The following is a 22,284-nucleotide window of genomic DNA, read 5'->3' on the forward strand; positions in this document are numbered from 1 at the left end:
CTTATCTCCGCACTCGTGCCTGCTTTGGCCGAAACGATATACTTGAACGAAATAAAAAGCAAGTCAGGTAAAGTTTATTTTTTCCAACCAGTGAAGAAAAAAATTAATTGAACACAAATTACGAGAAAATGGTAAATTACACAGAATTACCGGGAAAGGGAAGTCGCGAGGAATCGAAGCTGGTTATCGAGCAGCGACACGGTTTAAATATCTAATTTGAGAAAATTAAAATGTTAGAATCTACTGTTTTTGACGGCGAGTACCGCATTTCTCCAAATTTTCTCCAACTGACATCGCAAATAACTTAATTGCGTGGTAATAAGAGTTTAATCTGAAATGTCACCGAAGCTATCTGGGTACCCTTGTACCACGCTCTAATGCTGAAGAATAGGAGTGCGTGAGAGGATAAATATTTTCGCGTTTCGATGACATTTATCGGCGTCTGTCAAATAGTTTGCAATTGCAATCACGGTATTGGATACCAAGTGAATCGATGAATCATTCTGCTAAGTTTTTGTTGCTGATATTGTTGGACCAGTCGATCTCAGACCTACGTACAGGCGGAAAAAAGTTGCTGGATGGTTATATTTTCTTCCTTTTCAAATTTATCCAATTCCAATTTGACACGGAATTCCATTCAAAATTTCGCAGTTCGATTTATACCACGCTTGTCCATCGATCTCTACAGCAAACTCAAAATTTTGCTGATTCATTTAAATTTATAAAACTTTTCATGAAATATGGGTACGGTAATTTTCTCTCGAGATGGTATGGATATAGTATGGGGACTAGCTAAGCCTTAGCGGTATCGATGCGCGATCTTTTTTTCTCTGGGTCGATTTGAACATCGATCGCATGCATTTAGGATTGCTAATGGCTTTTGAAATTCAACTCAGTTTTACTTCTGTGTTTCTCTCGAACTCACTTCATACAAGATTTTCAAGAAGCGACCGTCGAATTATCACTACCTCGTTGAACATTCTTGGCGATGCCAGATAGTCAGGTAGGGGCGTAGCCACGGAAATCTAATTGTAAAGTTAGACCATTTCAGCTAGCAGGTCTGAAAAGCGTTTCGAACTGAAAAAATTGGCTATGTATGGCACAAAAATTGTATTTTTTTTGTTACATTTTAAAAGGGTCCGACTCTCACCCATAGTCAGGTTTAGCTGATGATTTAACAGCAAATGACATCAAGTAGTTTTAATAATCAGAATGCCTAAATATGGCGATAACTTTTCGTTGTTAAACTATGTATATTCCTAGCTAATAGGTCAACAAAACGCAATAAAAACATTCTTTAATTAAGATCAATTATTCGAAACACGACATTTTGAATCCCGACGCCAATATTTGGCAAACGAAGTGTAAAACTATTTTAATCTCAAAGGTAAAAATTGCTCAAATCTTGAGATTTGTTGCCCAAGAGGGCCAAATACCACAGAGGAGTTGGAGGGGGCCACAAGGATGGGCTGAAATCTTAATTTACTTTTCACTTTAAAAAAAATCTCACAGTTTTTCCTAGTTTGCTGCTCAACAAGTTTATTTCGCAGGGTGTTTTCGCTCTCTTTTGTGCAAATTGTTTATCTATCAATGAAAATAACCCTATTAATACCTCTGGAATATTAAAGTGGGGGCCATGAGTTCTAAAAGCATCCGAAAGCGGGCCACAAGTCATAAAAGGTTGAGAACCACTGTTCTAGTGAGTACTGTCCTGACTTTTAACTTGTGTGCGATTTCGGTCCATCAATTTTCCGTTTCTACCTATAGTAATTACTAGGCTTTCACAGCGATACGATACTCTTTCTTACGACAGACGCTCGGCAATAACCTTTGGCTCATGGGTTCTCAAACTTATGATGTTAAGGAGCCCGAGAAGAGACTGACCATTATTATTAAATTTTTAAAAATAAACCCAAAAAAACACATTTACTTACCGATGTTCCCGAGTAAATCAAAATTACTTTATTCAATGACTCGGGGGTTATTTATTGCTTCTTTGGACAGTCATAAAATTCGCCTCGCCGGTAATTTATTAAGTAAATGAATAGCTCGCGGAGCCCTATGTCCTGACTTGCAAATTCGTTGCCTTTGGCATACAAGAGGATACCCGGGAAGCACAACAGAAATCCAAATGAAAAGTAATAAAACATCACTCTGATGAGAAAAGAAAGCATACTGAAATAACACTATTTTATTCTACTATTTATGGTAAAATATAAAATATCTCATTTACATGAAACTACCTTTCTGCTCACGTCAAATATGCCAAGAGTACACGTCAAGTGTAATTGAAACATGTCATGCCACCCACTACTTTCTCTTTACAATTGTCGATTCTTGGGAACTTTCATTACATTTGAATATTACGCCAACATTGACCGCATATATTTTCCCAACAAGACAAAATTTGACTTTTTATTTGGTTAAATTATCATAATTGGCATTTGATACTGGTATTCATAAAAGGTTAATATTGGAGCGATGAAGAGTACCGATATGTATATTAGGCTCTCCCGGGAAAGATGGACTCGATAATAATAATAGCGATTCAACTGTTATTTGTTGACATTGCCCGTCGCAATATTGGGCAAAAAATGGACCTATAGTATAGATCAGGAGTGGGTAACTTCTCTAGTCGGCGGGCCAGATGTGGGAAAATGAAGTCCTCGGTGGGCCGGATTATTACAAAAAATACTTCAGTATCCAATCTTTGTTAAATGCTCGACACTCTCTGTTAACTTTACGTTTCTTGGGATATTCTATGGTTAATAAAACTTCCTATAAAATCTAATTTCTAAAATCTATTTATATTTAGAATTTAAATATAACTGATGACAGTAGTTGGGAATGTTTACAACGCTCTCTGCTTTAACCTTATATTGTTTGTTTAACAAGTGTGCTAACGCAATTGTTTGTTCACTGAGGCGATTGTTTATTTCGACAGCTCGCACTGACAGTGCGGTGAGAGTAGAGCGATCGGTAACTTTCAAGAATGATGTGTCGAACCACATTACAGAGTTTGGTTGGATACAGTCAGCGGACCGGTCAAAATTTCGTCGCGGGCCGCATGTTGCCCACCCCTGGTATAGATCGTTTAGGTATTAAGTTATTGTTGTTATTCTTCCTGTTGATATCTTATGAAAAAATTACTTCCCAGCCTGCCAGCCCATTAGCCCTCTACCGAGGAGGTCATTAAAATTGGGACCATATAACTAGCCCTGTTCCAAACCTGCTGTTGAATTGGCAGCCCAATAACCCTTTACAGGGGAACCTACCACTCACATTTTTATTGGGATCATAATTTACATTCCTAGCGGTCCTAACCGACTATCTATGGCGTCCTAGACAGAATTTAAAAAGGGGGGGGGGGGGGTTCTGAAATTTGTAATTGTTAAGTTAGACCGTAACACATAGCCGGAAAACGCGGGTTTCCAAGAATCTTAAGAGGCTATGTATAATACAGAATAATGCCCTTTCATACATTTCAGAATTTCCGACCCTCAACCCCCTTTGGCTGTCTATATGGCACCCAGTGGCACCCAGCTGTAGCCGGAACGCAGCGGAACGGTGTTCCGGTTGTTGGACATTTTACTGCATTTGCGTTCCTGTTGTTGAAATAAAATTATGGTACAAAAAGTCTAGTTTCTCTGGTAAATCTAGTTATTAATTTATGTTTTGTTTACATCACAATCCGTAATTCTTCTTACATCACATCACGAAAATAGTTAGTACAGCAGTAACGTGTAATGTAATAGATGTTTCCCGACCTTTGACCCCATTGAAATTTATCCTATACTCTAATAATAACATTTGTATTGAATTGCGATGAATATTTCAGTCATTTTACACATGCATATTTCAGATAACTTCCTAATATTCGATTGCAGTTCTTTGACTTTATCTTAGGACAGACAAAACTTTCTGTTAATGTCCACGTCGTGTTGTAGATATATTACATTTTTGCGAAATAGGTGCGTTCCGGTTGTTACGATTTTTCCAGCTCATCACTGATGGCACCCCAATAACAGAGCATACAGGCCACTAACGGATAAATAAAGGTTAAGTATATATTGCTCTAAGCCTCTAATGAACCATATTGGCAAAAATTCATATGAAAACAGTCATTCAGACTGATTACACGCTAATATTCTAACTCCGCTTAAACTAAAATACTCGTGAAATAATTTTAAATATGGCAAAATAAAATAGGACATAATCTTTAAAATATAAAAGTATATTATAAACCCTAATTCACAATATTTATCGGAATTTGATATTCTGTGAGAACAGGGTGATATAAATTTCCATTCAGTAGTTAATAGTTAATTTTTTCACCATACGAAAAGCAGAGGCACCGATATGAAAGTCTAACAATAAAATAATAAATCGAACTATAATATATGTTATTCAGAGAAAAAATAAATACGTCAAGGGAAACACGACCTGGTATGCTTAGCATCAGTGACGTAGCCAGGGGGGATGTTTTAGGGGTCGGACCCCCCACCCCCCTTTTAAAATGTAATAAAATAAAAGCATTATTCTGTATCATACATAGAAATTTTTCGTAGCATAAAACGCTTTTTAGACCCTCAATACTGTGAAAACACATTTCCCCCCCCCCCCCCCTCCATTCGAAAATTTCAGACTACGCCCCTGCTTAGTAGTCTAAACTAAAAGTAGGTGGGATAAATGGAACTTGACTTTCGGTATATCTAACCTTGTCATTTAGGAATACTATAATATTCGAGATTTATCTTCGAAGAAATGGCAACGTAAATCGAATTCTCTGTGATGCATATATATGGAAAATTATATAAATTATCATCCCAATTTTTCGCCAAATTGTTGCAATTTTAGGCTAACAATTTTACGGAATCAAATCATTATATTTTATCATGTATGATAAATGCAATGTATTCGGGTAAGGGCAGAATAAATAATAGAATAATTATTTAAATTATATTTATGGCGACGCAATTTTATTTTAAATCGCCAATCACAGTATTCCAATTTCTAACCCAGGTTATATAATATTAAAATTTCATATTCTATATTCTGCTAGCCAGGCGTGGGAAAGGTTTTCGAACAAGGGGCCAAACATTTTGACGGAACAAACAAGTGTGACGTAAAAAGTTACATTTTATGAACAATATTTACAGTGTTACAAAGCAAAGGTGGAAAACAATAAGCCTAATGCCAAAACTAAATTTAACCGCAATCTCAACAAAAATCCCTTTAATTAAGCTATTTTCAGCTAAAACATAAAAATTTGGCTTTAGTTTGGTTGTTGCAGCATCAGGCGGGCCAGATTGAATTACCCAACGGACCGGATTTGGCACGCGGGCCGTACTTCGCTCATGTCTATGCTAGAAGCAACAATATAGATACCCCGATATCTTTACCCCGAGATGAATATAAAAATCTTGTACTATCCTGCCATTTGCAAATATAACAGAAGTTTAGGACTGCTGCCTTAATAACATGACAATACATAAAATAACAAGAATCTTTCGTACAAAGCCCATGTCAATGCTAAAAAAAAATAATTAGTAAGCACCCAGGGTTATGGTAGGAATGCAGATTGCGCTCGAAATTCAGATTTTCAAATCATTTCTAACCCGAACACGAACTGGATAAATAGGAATTTGTTATATTAAAACATGACGAGGGTGTTTATCTCAATTATCACTTTTTGGGTACTCCCAAAGTATGCGAACCAAGATGGCGGACACCGGAACGTAGTATGTGTACCAGGTTAGGATTAGGCCATAATTGTATTCCAATGTTTCTTATTTTAGTTCTACTACGAGTTCGGGGACTAGCCAAGTGACTACTGTTGTATTTGTACCTAAAATTATGACCTAACCGTAACCTGGTACACATACTACGTTCCGATGTCCGCCATCTTGGTACGCCAGAGTACCGACCATTGGTATCACTACTAGAATGATCTAGTGAAGTTTCATCTGGAAAATTATCATCCTTCAAAAGAAAAACCTGGTTATGACCATATAGCTATCACTGCTCAATCTACATTTCCAAACTCTCGCTAACTGTTCTGATATCGGATGCCCGAAGCGTCAAAAATAACGCGTCGAGGTAATTTGTCACTTCCTGATAAAGGGGCAGACGATTTTGACACTTGAATTGTTACTCTCGCTAATTATCATTTTAGACGATCACCCTTTGACACTGCTACGCAAAACGTAAGTACTACTTTGGTTTTATGGTAATTGAAAATTCAGATTATTACTGTATAAAAGACTTCGATGAGGCTATATACCGAGTATGAACAAATTACGCCCGCGGGCCAAATTCGGCCTGTTAGGTAATCTAATTTAACCCGCCTAATGCTGCCACAGCCCCAATAAAACCAAATTTTGATGTTCTAGCTAAAAATAGCTCATTGAGTTTGTTGAGACTACGAATAAATTTAGTTTTGTCACGAGGCGTTGTTTTCCAATTTTGCTTTTGTGACACTGTAACAAAAATCGTAACTCTTTACGTCACACACACATGGCCCGCCAGTCTAGGTGGGCAAAAATTATGGCCCTTGGTCCGAAACCGCTGCCCACCCCTGCGTATATACACAAACCTGGTTTCTACGTAATTTAAGAGTCTCGCTTTGTAAATTGGGCAATATTTTGGTACTCCAGTAGTACGGTACCAGGTTAGGGTCAGGCCATATTTTAAACCGATTTTCCTTACTTTAGTTCTATTACGAGTTCGGGGACTGTTAGTGTTGGTCAAGTGAATATACCCTTTGCATTGGAAATTATTCCCACCACGTTCTGTCTCCCTTCTCACGAAATTTATTTCAATTCGATTATTTTAGCAATTAACGGTACCCTCAAATATTATATGCGAATATACCCGCACATATTATATGAATAAGCCTGATAACATCCACTCGACTTATACTATCCTATCCGCTGGCACGAACAACAAATCTCCCGCGTCGCCTCGCCAGGCTCACACTAATGAGCATACATTGCCTTTACCTGTGCACGTCAATAATGCAATTACAGGTAATTACGACCTGCTGGGAAAAATTAGGTCACTTGAGACAGCAAGGAATCACAATAAGAAAGCAATAAGGAATAACTATACAAAAATGAGAGAGTGATCGCTAACAGGGTTACTGAGGGTGCATCTATAACCAGTAAGAAGTATAAGCTATTTTTTGTCGATGTTTGAATGACTATACGTGACATGGGCAAACTACGGCCCGCGGGCCAAATCCCGTTTGTTGGGTAATTCAATCTGGACCGCCCGATGTTACCACAACCAAACTGAAACTAAATTTCGATGTTTTAGCTAAAAAAACTGCTCAAGGACGGTTTTGAGATTGCGATTAGTTCTAGTAATTTAGATCTGGCACGAAAATTATTGTTTTTCACTTTTTTTTTGTAACACTGTAAATATTGTTCATGAAATGTAACTTTTACGTCACACTTACATGGCCCGCCAGTCCAGATGGGCAAATTTTTTGGCCCTGGTCCAAAAACCTTGACCCGTGAACTCTAAACCCAAGTTTTCCAACCGGGAAAAAATTATTCTCCAGGAATTTGTTGCTCTTTGGGAGAAATTTTGCTTTGTATTAGCTGTGGTATTAGAGATATTCTTTAGGTATTAAATATTACTCATGCGCAAATTATCAACTGCATGAACTATACCTAAGTGAGACTTGCACATAACACTATCCAATGATTTAGCACAAATTGAATAAACAAAGTACGTTTTATTCATAGATAAGAAGGAATAAAGAGTTCCAAAATAGCCGAATGAAAGAGTCAACGAAAAGGTTGGAAATCACTGTTCTATACAAAAATTGGTATTATTTCGCCCTGTTGTGATGTTGAATGATATACCGGTAGATATTTAAAACGTAGGCAAAACAATACCGTTTGCTTCACACCAGATGAGCGTTAACCGTAACGACCTACCACGTCACTATCCCTACGAACCCGTGTAGGATAACCTTAATACGTATGCCTTATGTCAAATTTTTTGAGTAAAATTTGAAAAAAATGTATATTAGGTTATAATCTTGTTCGTTTTTATTAATTTAACCCTCCTCCCTGCGGTGAGAGGCAGGAGTTACTGAAAATTGGCGATCAAACTTGCCATGAAATGAATATTGTACATATCGTTCTTGTGCCGTACCTTCGTCTGTGCATTATGCTACGGATTTTCTTGCATATTTTCGTTATTTTATTTAATATATTGCCTAATTATAGGCATCAATATAGGAAATCATAAACAGCTGTTATATTTGTGAAGGGTGGTGACCGTACATTTGAACCCATGTACATTTGAAGCCATGTGTATATCCGCGGGTTCAATCTATATGCGGGTGCTAAAACCCATGGGCTAGGGTTAGTATGGGTTCAAATATCCGTAAAACAACAAAGATTTCCATAGGTGCAATAGTATGCAGGTGCAATTGTCGTGGGTTCAAATGCACGCGGGTTCAAATGTACATGGGTTCAAATGTAATGAAACCGTGAAGGGTACATGTCGCACAACTGAGTCTTAGGTCAGCAATGTCTCGAACATACATCCCGTTTCTGTTATACAGTATTTTCATTTATTATGAAGATGCTCTTACATTTAGCGCATACAAACATACATACTTGAATACAACCTAAGACTACTTAATTTACAGCTTTTTTCATAGTAATAGAAAGGAAAATCAATATTTACTATGAAAATAAATAAAACTGAAACAAGCCATTGAATTATTAATTAATGATTTGTTGATACAGGTTGTGCTACGTTATTGCATATTGAACTCGAATTATCCTTGTTTACTTTCTATTTCGGTTTGGTATGCCGCCAATCCCACAAGTATGCTTGAATTGTGCTTCGGATAGTATTAGAGCAGGGGTCGGCAACTTACGGCCCGCGGGGCACTATAATCCGGCCCGCGACGCTTTACTAAATTATAAAAACAAAACATCCGTTTTGACGAATATATTCTTTGGACTAAATTATATTATAACCTAACAATTATATATTTCACAATTACTCGTTTATTGAGCATATAATTTAAACACAATTAGGCAAATGGCAACAAAACGAAAAAAAAGTTGATGCAAAGGGTTCAATGACGCTGAAAATATTCAAATGGAATTTTATGAAATACAATGAGGAAATAAATCTATATTCTATTCGAGAGATGTATCACTGCTTGATTTTGATTATAAAAAGTACCACCCGTTCGGTTTTTCAACTTTCTAAAAATATGTGCGGCCCGCCAATGACTTGCAACCTTAACTTTGGTCCGCGAGTGACAAAAGGTTGCCGACCCTTGTATAAACAAAAGATTGATGCTCCAATATATGGACACGAAGGCTAAAGCCGAGCAGTATTCTACCTTAACTTTTACAGTAGCCTACCTCACCTAGTCGGTAGGTCAAAAAATGCGTACTCCCGTGGTGTGTGTACCAGGTTAGGGTTGGGGTTGGGGCATAATTTTATTTCGATTTCCCTTATTTTAGTTCTATTTTGAGTTCGGGGGCTGTCTGTGTTAGCCAAGTAAATATACCCCCTGCCCATAGGTTTCAGTCCCTTTACACAACTTGATGTAAAGGAGACGAACAAAATTAGTTCCCTCCATATTGGTACACACACTTCTGGAGCGCCAAAAAATGTCCGACTTTTTCGTCTCACGGCAGTAGCACAAGATAGGTCGCAGAACCGCTACAAATATTTTATTTTAATTTTGGAGAGGTCATGACACAAAATTTCGAAGTGAAAAACGAACCTCATAGATTCCACATAAAGCTATGGAATAAGTAAAAGTAATATCAAAAATACAATCTTCAATCAATGAAGATTTCAAAGTAATTGGTGCAGTGATTAATGAGAAAAGCTATTTTTTCATAAAGTTAGAAGACAAATACCAACAAGAACAACATAACAACAAAATTAAAATAATGAATTTTTTTATTAAATACAAAGCAGCAAATACATCCGAATCAATAAATAAGTAAAGTAATTTTCATTTACCCAGGAACATTAACCCGTAAGTAACAATGTGTTTGTCAGTTTTTATTTTTAAACATTTTTTGTGAAGCTCGTAAATATTGGTCAAACTCTCCACGGGCTCTATAACACCAAAAGTTTGAGAACCCCCGACCTAGACAATTGGTCGCTGACACGCAAGAAGTCTTTTTTTTTTACAGTTTCCGGTCCAATCCATTTTACCTACGGACAAGGCGCGCATGAGGTTGAACACGGAATATTAAAAACCAAATTATGATCAGTAAAAATGACAAAGTTTACCAGAAGACTCTAGAGACAGTTTTCGAACATGCGCTAACGATATGTCCTCCGTTCTAGTACAGAACACGACATGAAAAGCTACTTAAAGTATATGTAGACGTGACATATCAATCTTAACGTGGTTATATTTTATAATCGTCGACATGAAATCTCGAAGGGCCCATTCAACGCTTAAAATCTACGAGCATAATTTAACAAATTTTCGCCCCAGTTTGCTGTACAAATATCTCTGAAGCAGGGTTTCTATAAACGAGGAATATTTTTTTGATACGACTGAAAAAAGCCCTATTTAAGCGGCCACTGATTTCTAACCATACTTAGGATCTACTAGTACACTGGTTCTCAACCAGTGGGCCATGGCCCACAGGAACATGTCAACATGTCTTTGGTCAGACGAAACGTTACAGAAATACATTTGTGTTGGTGTGCAGCAGGATTCTTTAATTGGATAGAATAGTCATGTTTATTCCTGCTACTGCATCCTTGTATACGCATACGGATCCACTAGCATAAAGGCATAGAGGACGGATAGATTTTTAGTCTCGCGCAACCCAACTCAAAGTTGCATTTAGAAGTCTCAGAAGCTTTTGGTTCGGCGTCGATTATCCAATTTTCTACACCCCGGATGTACTCATATGATTTGAGATAGAGATGTGTAACCTGCCCTTGTAACCAGTTAGGTCTAGCGTTTTCATCCGTAAGTCAACCGCGAGAAAGCATAGTTCAGTACAGCATACTACTTCAACTACAGGCAATACAAATTGACAGAATTAGCACACTTATATTAGGTCGCCCTATTATGCCATTCAGTCAATACTCTTGGCCAAAAGTAGTGTTACAGTTACTCTATTATTTGTCTGTGTTAACTGTGACCCTAACCTTGGCCCATCCGTGATAAATACAAAGACGATACCGGTATAGTACTAAATCAGTAATCCTGCCTAGGAAAGTTATATTTCGAATACTCCGGCTTCACAACAAATACAATACCACACTAAAGAGCAGAATTGCAACAAACAGAGAAAGAGAATAACCGGGACAGGCACTGGAGGACTAATAGTACTAAGCACAGTCTGGCAGTGAAGATCAAAATGCTCTTAGGCTGCCTGAATGCAACTTGAAAATAGGGGTTTAAATCTCATACTGAGTGACACAACACATGGTACGGCATGCATACATAACCCAATAAACTATTTTCTAACTTTCTACTATAATCCAATTCAATTTTGCAGGCAGTTACTCTTGCAACAAAGCTATACCGAAACCATAACAACGTTTCACTGAACTAACTGAACCATTATTACGTTATAATATAGTTAGCAGATAGATTTTGACGCAACAATGACACATTTTCCGGTTCATGGAAATTGTCATCGATCATCGTCTGCAGTGTTATCGTAGATCAAGCTCGACTATAATAAAGGAATGAACGTAATTAAGCCTAATCGGTGACTAATGCGGGGGTTCTAAAACTTTTGGTTATATAAAGCCGTCCAGAGGTTGACTATTATTACAGAGATCCGCGATAAATTTATTATAATAATAACAATAAACACTTTGTTACTTAGCGATTATAGTTCCCGAGTAAACTAAAATTTTAAAAATGACTCGGATGCATTTGCTGATTTGTATTTAAAAAGTATTCAGCCTTTTAATTTTTGAGGTAAACAAATAGCTCCCGGAGCCCTTGGGTTTCTCTCGCGGGCCGTGGGGCTCCATATGGAGCACTTTGATAACCTATGGACGAGTGTAACGAGTTTGTAGCGTAATTAGCATAAATATAAACGTAAGAACATATTTTCGATTGCCCGAAAACACCTAAGTCTAGCAACAAATCTCTATATTAGCCTCCGTAACTGGATTTCAGACATATCTAAGGGAGGCATGGCCGAGTGTTTTCTTGCTCATGAAAGTCGGAATCTTTTGTAAAAAGCCTCCGCCACTAATGCAAACAATGTGTTCTGAGAAAAAAATGACACGTTCGAAGTGCTGCAGATTGCGATCGACACGTTTTGAGTAATTGCGCGTTTGCCAATCCTGACATCGCTGAGCACATGACTGAATTCAGTTCTGAATTCCATCAATGAATAGAAACTGTAACTGTATAATTGCTAATATTTTATTTTGAGCGGTGGTGAGGGTGTCTATTTTGGCGGAAGCTTCTAAAAAAGATCAAAAAGCTGTTTATTACGATGTCAAATGCTGACCGAAAGCCCTAGGGGTGTGTGGAGAACCACCTCTCTGAATACAGTTGACAAGTTAATTAAAATATTAAAATTTTTAATTAATTTTAATTAAAATTTTTATATTTCCACTAAAATGCCACTTCCTCGGCAATCTTCCATCTATTGACACAAGAATAGGCATATATATATATATATATATATATATATTGTAAGTGGCACTTGCTAAGCTTGTGTCATACCAGGCATAATAGAGAGACATGGATCTTGTTTTGAGCAAGCTTTACATAATAAGCCTTATATATCTTTTAAAGCGTCATTGATCGCTAGTAAGTATTCTATCAATAGTCTTTCCACTCACAGTTACGGGGCAGTTCCGGGAAAATTGACATGAAAAATGACGCTCCAGTGTATGTACCAATATGGAGGTAACTAATTATGTTCACTTTACATCAAGATGTGTAAAGGGACTGAAACCTATGGGCAGGGGGTATATTCACTTGGCTAACACAGACAGTCCCCGAACTCGTAATAGAATTAAAATAAGAAAAATCGGAATAAAATTATGGCCTAACCCTAACCTGGTACACACTACGGGAATAACAAAAAACTATACACAGCCGCAAGCAAGCGAGATATTGCAACTATTCTTTAGGTAAATATTCCACATTTAATCGAAGTCTCGGCACCATATTATGAGCCAATCTACATGGAAAAGTCGATACTTTTCGTAAATACTCATACTATAAGTACTATTTTCCCTGCGAACTGTTTATTTAAATTCCATTTTGTTAGTCACAAAATACTGGCAACATCGTGTCAATCTTTACAACAGTTTACCTCCCCTTATCAAAACAAACTCATGTTTGAACAGGTGCAGTCTGCTGCAGTTCAAGAGATTCGAATATTAGGAATATAATAACCACCAGGGAGCGATAGACATGAAGAACGCATTTCAAAATCAAGAAATCGGGAAGAAAGCGGATAAAACGACGTACTTGTATGGCGGACCACGACCTCTCGTAAGGTTATCTGTCTATGTCGGTCATGGATATAGTTGGCGTGATTTCGCTACATGAAATACTCTAAACACAAAGTCACTTTTATCGCGATGTTGTGTTTAGGTAATAGATTATAAAGACGAAGAAAAATATAAAGACAAATCAGTTTCTACTACAAAATCATAAGCCATTATTCTATCTTTATCGAGACTGGGACACGCACAACCCTTTTCGCATATGGCTCTCAACAGGTATAGCCGACCATGGAAATAAGTACATCGACGCAATCCTTTCATTTCATCCGTAACCTCAAGTACTCTTTATTTTGTATTGAATGTTATCAGCTCTATGGACCTCCTACGGTAACTAGAGAAATCGAAACTTCTTGAAAAAAGACTCAAAACATATGCATTATACCATAGTTTTGTGGTTCCCCAGCGTCCTCCATCGGGCAGTAATCAGAATATTATTAAATGTAATGCAAGAAGGCGATGCTCAAATATAAGGACATAACACGGACATACAAGAAAAAAGAGTAAATATGAATGATAATATGAAGGGAGGAACGTAAACTCGTGATTAAACCTCACTGCAATCAATATGAAAATATAAAAATAAATTAACAATAAGTATTATAAAAAGCGTACGCCAAAGTACGTACATAGTGGCCACGCTTAAATACTGCTTCATACATACAAGAGGAAAAAAAAGTTGAACAATAAATATAAGAATAAGTTTAAGCATTTGGTGCCAAAACTTAGTAAAAACTCATTAAAACTCACTGAAATTGGGTAAAATCACATTAAAACGTGCCGACACTTGGTAAAAGCTGACTAAAACGTACCAAAATCCACGACTAAGTGTACGACATTTAGGCGACTTAATACTTTCCAACCTGATACTACTTCGATAACCCATAAACGACTTTGCTTGAATACTGATTCATACAGAAGTGGAAGAAGAAATGCTGAACAACATATATAAAAAATAAGTTTACTGGAATCTATTAATTGAAAACTCACTAAAATGCGAGACAAACTTACCAAAAACACATCAAAACCTAGTAAAAAAGCACTAAAATGTAACAAAATTGAGTTAAAACTCATTTGAAGCCGAGACAGAAAAACAAAGCTTACTAAGACGCATTAAAACTTTCCAGGACCTAGTAAAAACTCCCTAAATATTCTAAAATCAAAGGAAAACTTACTGAAACATATCAAAACGTGCTAAAACTTACTAAAACCTGGTGTAAACTAACCAAAACCTATCAGAATTTACTAAAACCGAATAAAAAATCACTAAAAACGAGTAAAACTAATCAAAACTCACTAAAACTAAACTCAACCTCTATAAAATATTTCGAAATCTACCAAGACCGAATAAAAATCTAAACAATGTTTAAAAACTTACTAAAAACGAGTAAAACTAACCAAAATCTACCAAAAACTTACTAAAACCACCGACAGAACAATCAAGTAAACCAGACTCACCGATACGAAGGTCTATGCACAGGTTTCGACGTTGAAGAATATTTCGTCTTGAATAAATGTTCAGCAGTGTACCATCCCCCTGAAAACAAGAAATAGGAATAGTATGATTTTCTGTAAGATTCAAGAGTATTGCTGAACACTACAGTTGAATTGTGCTTGTCTGAAAAAGTCTGATCTCGGTCCAACAAAAACGGTTCGGAAATGCATTTACGTTCGTGTACAGCAAGAATTAATTAGAATAAGGCTTGGTAGCAATAGTACTGGTGGATACTGATACCGAAGAGTTTTGAGCGGCCTGAGAGTTTATACATACCTGCGAACAGCAGGATCGCGATAGATTAAATAAAAGTGGAAACAGTACTCTCAGGAATGTTTCGACCCCCACTGATTCAACCCAAATGTGTGTTTCAAATCTATTTGCTCTATGGAAGGTAGTCAACTCTTCCAATAATGCCGAAAACAGCACTGATGGAGGCTTTAATTAAAGCAACCATCAGCATTCTGAGTTTACCCATGAGTCAAAATGCTCTTACCTACTGACCGGCACAAAACTTGTAAACTTTTTGGTGAAATACTACAATTTAATGATTATTTGGAGCTAAAAGATCGGCTTAATCATACATACGTATATATAGAATGAGGAGGGGGTTTCCCCACAAATAATTTAACCTCTTACCATCTTCAATAACGCCACCGTTTTCCGTGTTATCAATACTCTCCCATATTTCCGCATTCGCAAATCTCACAGTTGTCACATCATGGCCGTCTGCTCCTTCGTCTTCCTCTGTAACGTCATAAAGGTCTCGTTAAATGTGTCGTCACTTTAAAAGCGTTGAAAGACTGGGGTTGGACTGGGACTGTTACTTCAACCTTGGCCCCGCTAACGAGCCACAGAGAAATTCTCTAGGGGCCAGTATGTTTCCCAGCTTTTTATTTTAGGGTGGGGGAGGGGGGGGGGGGTGTTTTCAAATTTAGGGGTGGTAAATATTTTGTTATTAGTGATAAAACTATTTGTAACTTATATTAATGTTGTGTATTAGACTGATCATCTTCACCGACATACGAGCCACTTCCTGCATATTCAAATACAATATTATTTACTTTGAGAATTAAAGTCACATCTGAAAATTAGGGGGGTGTTTGAACTTTAAGGGGGTAGGTACCATTTGCCATGACTACACTAATATGAAGTGAATTGGCGGTGATTTGTTTAATTCTGTGTTGTAATACAGGGGTGTGCAACCTTTAATAAAGTAGGGCCAGATACAAATAATGGGTGAAATCGCGGGCCGTATCCTTATTTAACATAAGATTTCTAGTAGTTGCAGGCACAAAAATTATAGTTATTGATCTTATGACATGTGTTGTTCGTTCCGCACTAGCTAGCTGTTAGGGCATTGTAACGTCATAGGCATAGATAATAAATTGGACTCAGGTATAGGCTTTGCAACGCAAAGGGATTGGATTTACTCGCACGAACCAGATTAACTAAACTAAAAACTCGTTTCGCAGGGCACAAATTTTACCGTATGGGCCGTATTTGGTCCGCGGGACGCAAGTTGCACACTCTTGTCCTAATGCAATTATTCTTTTGCCTTCGTTCGGCGTCTCTTTATTATTGAACGTTGCGCATAAAAGAACTGATGAAACTTGTTAAAAAGCAAGACTAAGAACATAGAAAGGCAGAAGAACACGAGGCGGCCACGGATAATTATAATTTGAAAACCTAGTTTTATTTAGTACAATCTGATCTCAATTAAAACCTGAAATGACAGCATCGGTCCATACTTATCACAATGATGTTATTCTGACTAGTTACGCTTCATTGATCACAGACAATAAATGAGAGTGGGTTAGTAGAAGGCCGCAAGAAAAAAAAAATATTTGCAAACGGCCGCATTGAGAAAAGTGCCTGACTTTTCAAAAGACCATGTCATATAATTACCGTTAGGTAAAATTTAACACTGTTGAACCGAGACAAAAATAACATTATTTTAACAAAAGAAAAATATTATTTTAATAATTATTATTTCAAATAGTTTGAATAAAATTTAAAAATAAATCTAAATTTTGCATGTTGTTGTGAGAAATTCTCGCAACTTTCTCCAAGATCAAGGACCACGCAGCTTACTTTGACTGGACACATGCGGCCAGCCGGCCATGTTTTTTTCATTCCTGCAAGAGACGACGATTCAAAGTTTAAAAAAGCCAGATCACCTATTATTGTGTTTCCCCTTGATAACATATCGCATCTTGAAGTCACTGGAGAGTTTTCTTTCCCCCGGGTTTTCCCGCCTCCTGTACCATTGTTATTGTTGTTTGGTATTGAGTCATCCGATACCTAAAAATAATTGTGACGTAAATAATATTATATTTCAAATAGGTGACAAATAGAAAAATACGGATGTTCCACATAGTGTGTGTACCAGGTTAGGGTTAGGGCATAATTTTATTCCGATATTTCTTATTTTAGTTCTATTACAAGTTCGGTGACTGCCTGTGTTTGCCAAGTGAATATACATCCCCGTAAGCGAACAAAATTAGTTACCTTATATTGGTGCACACCAGTGTTCCCTCTAAGGTGTGCGCGCGCACACAGCTTTCAGAGGCTGCGCACACGCATAGATTTACTGAGCACAGACGTATTTCGATGTAGTGTAACAATGTGCTCGGTTGGCAGGTTGATAAAGTTTGTTGTTGGCCCATTTATTACCCGGTTAGAACGCCAAAATTTCTTCATTGGTTTTTGCACAAATATTAGTCATTTCCAAAAAAGTGCGCACACACGAAAATTTCTGCGCACACATAGTACAAAAAATTAGAGGGAGCATTGGTGCACACACTTCTGGAGCGCCCAAATAGTGCGGCGTTTACTGTTTATAAGCAGGAATTCGAAGTCAAATTTTTTCAAAAAAAATTAGTTGATCAGAAGTCTTAACAACTTTTTATTAATAAAGCTTTATACGAATATAGATCCACTAGCGCAAAGGCCTTGATGAAGGATTGGGAGTTAATCTCGCACACCTCTACTGATAGTTCTACACCAAAGTGTTTGTTATCAAATTTGATTTTCTCAGAGATCAGAAGATGGTGTCGAAATCTATTTGTTCACAAACAGGAATCGTAATGCGGAAGGCGATTGTACATTTATTCTGAAAACTTCGCTCTCGTTCGAAAACCTTGTTGTTTACAGGCCACCATCATCACAAAATACGAAGCGTCAGGCTACCCAATTCCCACGTCCAGAGATTTTCCTATCCACCTATAGGGGGTGAACAACACCACCCAGTACCCAATAACATTCCAAACATGCAGTGTTGTATATGTGTTCGAAGAAAAAGGAGTGCAAGCGTCATATAAAAAATACCTCTTTAGTTCCCATGAAAGCATTTTGTAGTACAATAGATATCCCGGAAGCCAGCATCCCTGTAGGAGTCGTATTTCTACGCCGGCTATGAATCTCCTTGAAGCCAACGCTTTCGAACAAAGGAGATTTCTGGAGTCCTGGAGATTCTGGAACTACCTGTTGGCGATTGGATACTTGATCTGCTGACCCACGTCTGAAAATATGATTATCAATTGTTAAACGCTTCATTAGCTGTTATGTTTCATCGGTCATCCACCATCGTTGAAAATTTTTCAAAGGGTCAAAGGTCGGAGAACGTCAAATACTTTTATTTATTTCAAAAATTTCTGTGGCTTCCATGGAATTCGTTTTTTGTGTGCGGTGCATAATGAAGTAAAGCCTAAGCTGTAGACAAGTTGCTGAAAAGATCGAGGGACAATTATGAAAAAATATTGTAATACAAGAAATTAAATTAAAATGAAACGGCAAAATTTTGAGTGGTATATCAGGTTTCATGAACCTCGGAGAATACCGGTATTGGGCAAATCAAATTGTGATGTTTTAGCTTAAAAATAGCTAAAGGAATTTGTTCAGATTGCGATAAAATTCAGTTTTGGCACGAAGCTTATTGTTTTCCCGTTTTGCTTTTTTATCACTGTAAATATTGTTCATAAAATGCATCTTTCACGTCACACTTACATAACCCGCGGGATTAGCTGGGCAAAATTGTTGGCCCCTGGTCCAAAAATCTTCCCACTCCTGCTCTAGTCCAACCACTGTCAAAAATCAGCAAATCGTTTTGCCGAGTGTCACGGGCCATGATGTCCGTGTTAATATATTGTTTATATCTCTGCATGCTATTTACCAGACCTTTGATTTAGGCAGTTTCAACCGGTTTTGGAAAACGCTCTTTATTTCGGCCGCTGGGCTGGAGGGCTGCGTTTTGTTGTGTCCTCAGTTTTTGCTGTGTTATGTGTTAAATCGTGAGTTGTCGTTCAATAAACAACCGGAATCCTCTGATTCATTCAAAACAGTGCACAGAACGACAATAGAAAGACAATCTTATGTGAAAACGAAGGCACTTACCTTCCTGGACGCCATGTTGTTAATTTCGCTCTCAATCCCGACAACTCTTTACTCTGACTTTCGTCTGTTGATTTGCTGCCATGCGAGCGCCACCTACTGGCTACTCTTTTTGCCGTCTGAAAATGATAAAATATAATTGATATGAGGATCAATTTATAATCGAATTTGCCCCAAATTTTGATACCAAAACTTAGACGTATACAAGCATTTAATAATGAACTGTTAAGAAAATTTAAGGGTCGGAAACTACCCAACCCAGCCCCTTCTACTTTAAAATTAAAAAACGGGATTTTTCTGAATCATACACAGCACATTTGGTGCTCCCGAAGTATGCGAACCAAGATGGCGGACATCGGAACGTAACATGGGTAACAGGTTAGGGTTAGGCGATAATTTTTTTCCAATTTTCCTTATTTTAGTCCTATTATCAGTTCGAAGACTAGCCAAGGGCCTCCCGTAGTATTTATACCTAAAATTATGGCCTAACCCTAACCTAGTACACATATTACATTCCGATGTCCGCCATCTTGGTTCGTATACTTCGGGAGCCCCGCACATTTGGTAGCTTGAAACGATTTTTCGACCCTCCAGACATTTGAAAACGTCTTCCGGACCTGCTAGTTGATACTGTATAACTTGGCACTTGGAAATTTTAGATACCCCCTCCCCCCATTAAAAATTCCTGGTTACGCCGCTGTTTTATAACCCCGAAAAGCCTGAAATTTCTGAATAATAATAAGCGGGCTGTGAAGGTCAAGGTCAAAGGTTAAATTATTAATAAATGTTGGAGACGAAAAATCTTAGAAGTCGAAATCGAAATATTCAAATAAAAAGTTTCAAATCCAATTTGGATAAAACAAAATTTCATGGTAAAAATTTGGTTATATCGGAGTAGGAACTTAAATCGAGGTCGTATTATTCGAAACCAATGTTATTGTCAACTCATAGCCATAGCCGAAGTTGGAGTCAATTTGGAGCCGGATTTAGCTTTTTAGAATGATCCGGAGTCGAAAATATTTTATTCTCTGCATCCACACGATATATATATGAATGCGAGGTGTAATAACTAGGGTCGGGCGTTGTCGAATACCGGATGATTTATTGATTTCAAAAACGAATATTTTTTCCGAGTAGAATCTTGAATACTTGGAAGATATGTAGTTGTAATGACTGTTTTATTGTAATGGACCATTCAGACAAATAAATCAGTGAACACATGTAATCCATCACTCAGACAGTTCGCTGAGTGTCATTCACTGTAAGGAACATGTTTCATCAATAATTCACTTGGAAGAAAAGAGGCATATGTCAGAATTTCATTCCAAAAATTTGACATGAATAAAAAAAATGAAGGATCCACCTCGACTTGCGGACAGACAATAAAACAAGATGGCGGCAATTCGAAATTCCCGTCTGAATCGATTCGAATAATTTACTATTCGATTTGAAATGCCCAGTCCTAGTAATAATCTTAAATAATGATGAATATTTGGCAATACAACGACAATATAGCACAACGATGCACAAGGATGCTTGACGAAAAACCGTGTTTCCGCGAAGATAAGACTGGGTCTTATTTCAAATTTCTCCCGAAAAATAACAGTAGGGATTATTTTCGGGGGATATCTTGAAACAAAATTACAAAGTAGAGAATTACGAGATTTTCAAATATACAAAATATGAAAATCGATATCCATTTACTTATAAATAACACGTCGTTAGTCAAAAAAATAACTGCAGTACATAGATCATCAATCATATAAAACGTGTAGGAGAGATTTCTTGCTATCGACTAGGTCAAAAAAACAATTTCGCGTTATTGACTAGGTCCTATTTTAAGGGGAGGGTTTATATTAAAATCATTTTTAAAATTCAGGCTAGGTCCTATCTTCAGGGAAACACGATAGTATTATTAGATCATAGTCTAAATTCACTCTGTTTGGTCAAGTTATATCTTGTTTTGTCTGAAAAAATTGAAATGAAACTGACTATGATCTAACAAAAGCTAACAAATATACTTTTATACATATATTTCACACAAAGACAACATTTTATTCTTGATTTTATGCCGTACTTCTAACTTTCTTTTAGCAAATTTCTTTGAAAGAAAAACAAAAACACTCACAGAAGGCTTTTCAGTGGCGCCATTGTCCTTTGTTTGTTCTTTAGAATTCGCTGAAGCCTTTGCTTCTGTAGCTACTTGATTTTTCTTCTTTCCTGCCATGACATCACAATATCTTTTATAACATCACAATGCAATTTTAAATTGTCATCGTATTGGTTGTCTGCGACAACAAGCCTTGGTTAAATAAGTTAATTTTCAATTTAATTTATCTGAAAATAGAACGATGGTTAATTTGCATACTTGACGAAAAAAAAATCAATAAAGCGGCATTGGCAACCTCACAATAGTAAATGATTCATACCCTTCGATTTTTGGGAGATTCGCCTCATCACTGGTACATTTAACAAGGTGACCTCAAAACAGCCCCGCCCATGCCCCTCCCCCAAATTAAGTTTATCTGACGTTCGACCTTTCACTTTGCATAAATCTAATACATAACCGTATATAGTATAAGGCGAGTGGTCGACTGCGGCGCACGTTACCTATCCGTTTGCTGCGATCTGAGTTCTATAATAAAAACAAAATTTGAAAACGGGTTCGCCGAAACATCTGAATCCCATTACTAAACATAATACATTTGATGCACCCTTTTCTAGTGGTTCCCAAGGTTGATTGACCGGAGATCAAAATTAGAAGCGAAAGGGCATTTGTGGGCGCTCCCGAAGTATGCGAACCAAGATGGCGGACATCGGAACGTAACATGGGTAACAGGTTAGGGTTAGGCGATAATGTTTTTTCCAATTTTCCTTATTTTAGTCCTATT

The 22,284-nt window shown here is 37.2% G+C and overlaps 1 protein-coding gene across 1 annotated transcript in view; it reads right to left on the reverse strand.

Moving 5' to 3' along the window:
- LOC120335722 (diacylglycerol kinase zeta-like) overlaps window positions 1–21,725 on the reverse strand; it is an 88,068-nt gene extending 66,343 nt beyond the window's left edge. The window contains exons 1-6 of the mRNA XM_039403311.2: window positions 21,522–21,725; window positions 19,397–19,512; window positions 18,332–18,524; window positions 17,182–17,305; window positions 15,641–15,748; window positions 14,965–15,043 (exon numbers count right to left, since the gene is read on the reverse strand). Of these exons, the coding sequence (XP_039259245.2) occupies window positions 14,965–15,043; window positions 15,641–15,748; window positions 17,182–17,305; window positions 18,332–18,524; window positions 19,397–19,512; window positions 21,522–21,620 (719 nt within the window). The 5' untranslated portion in view covers window positions 21,621–21,725. The remainder of the gene's footprint in view (window positions 1–14,964; window positions 15,044–15,640; window positions 15,749–17,181; window positions 17,306–18,331; window positions 18,525–19,396; window positions 19,513–21,521) is intronic.
- Between the last annotated feature and the right edge of the window lie 559 nt (window positions 21,726–22,284).

Source organism: Styela clava, chromosome 2 (assembly GCF_964204865.1).
Source record: "Styela clava chromosome 2, kaStyClav1.hap1.2, whole genome shotgun sequence".
NCBI lineage: Eukaryota > Metazoa > Chordata > Ascidiacea > Stolidobranchia > Styelidae > Styela > Styela clava.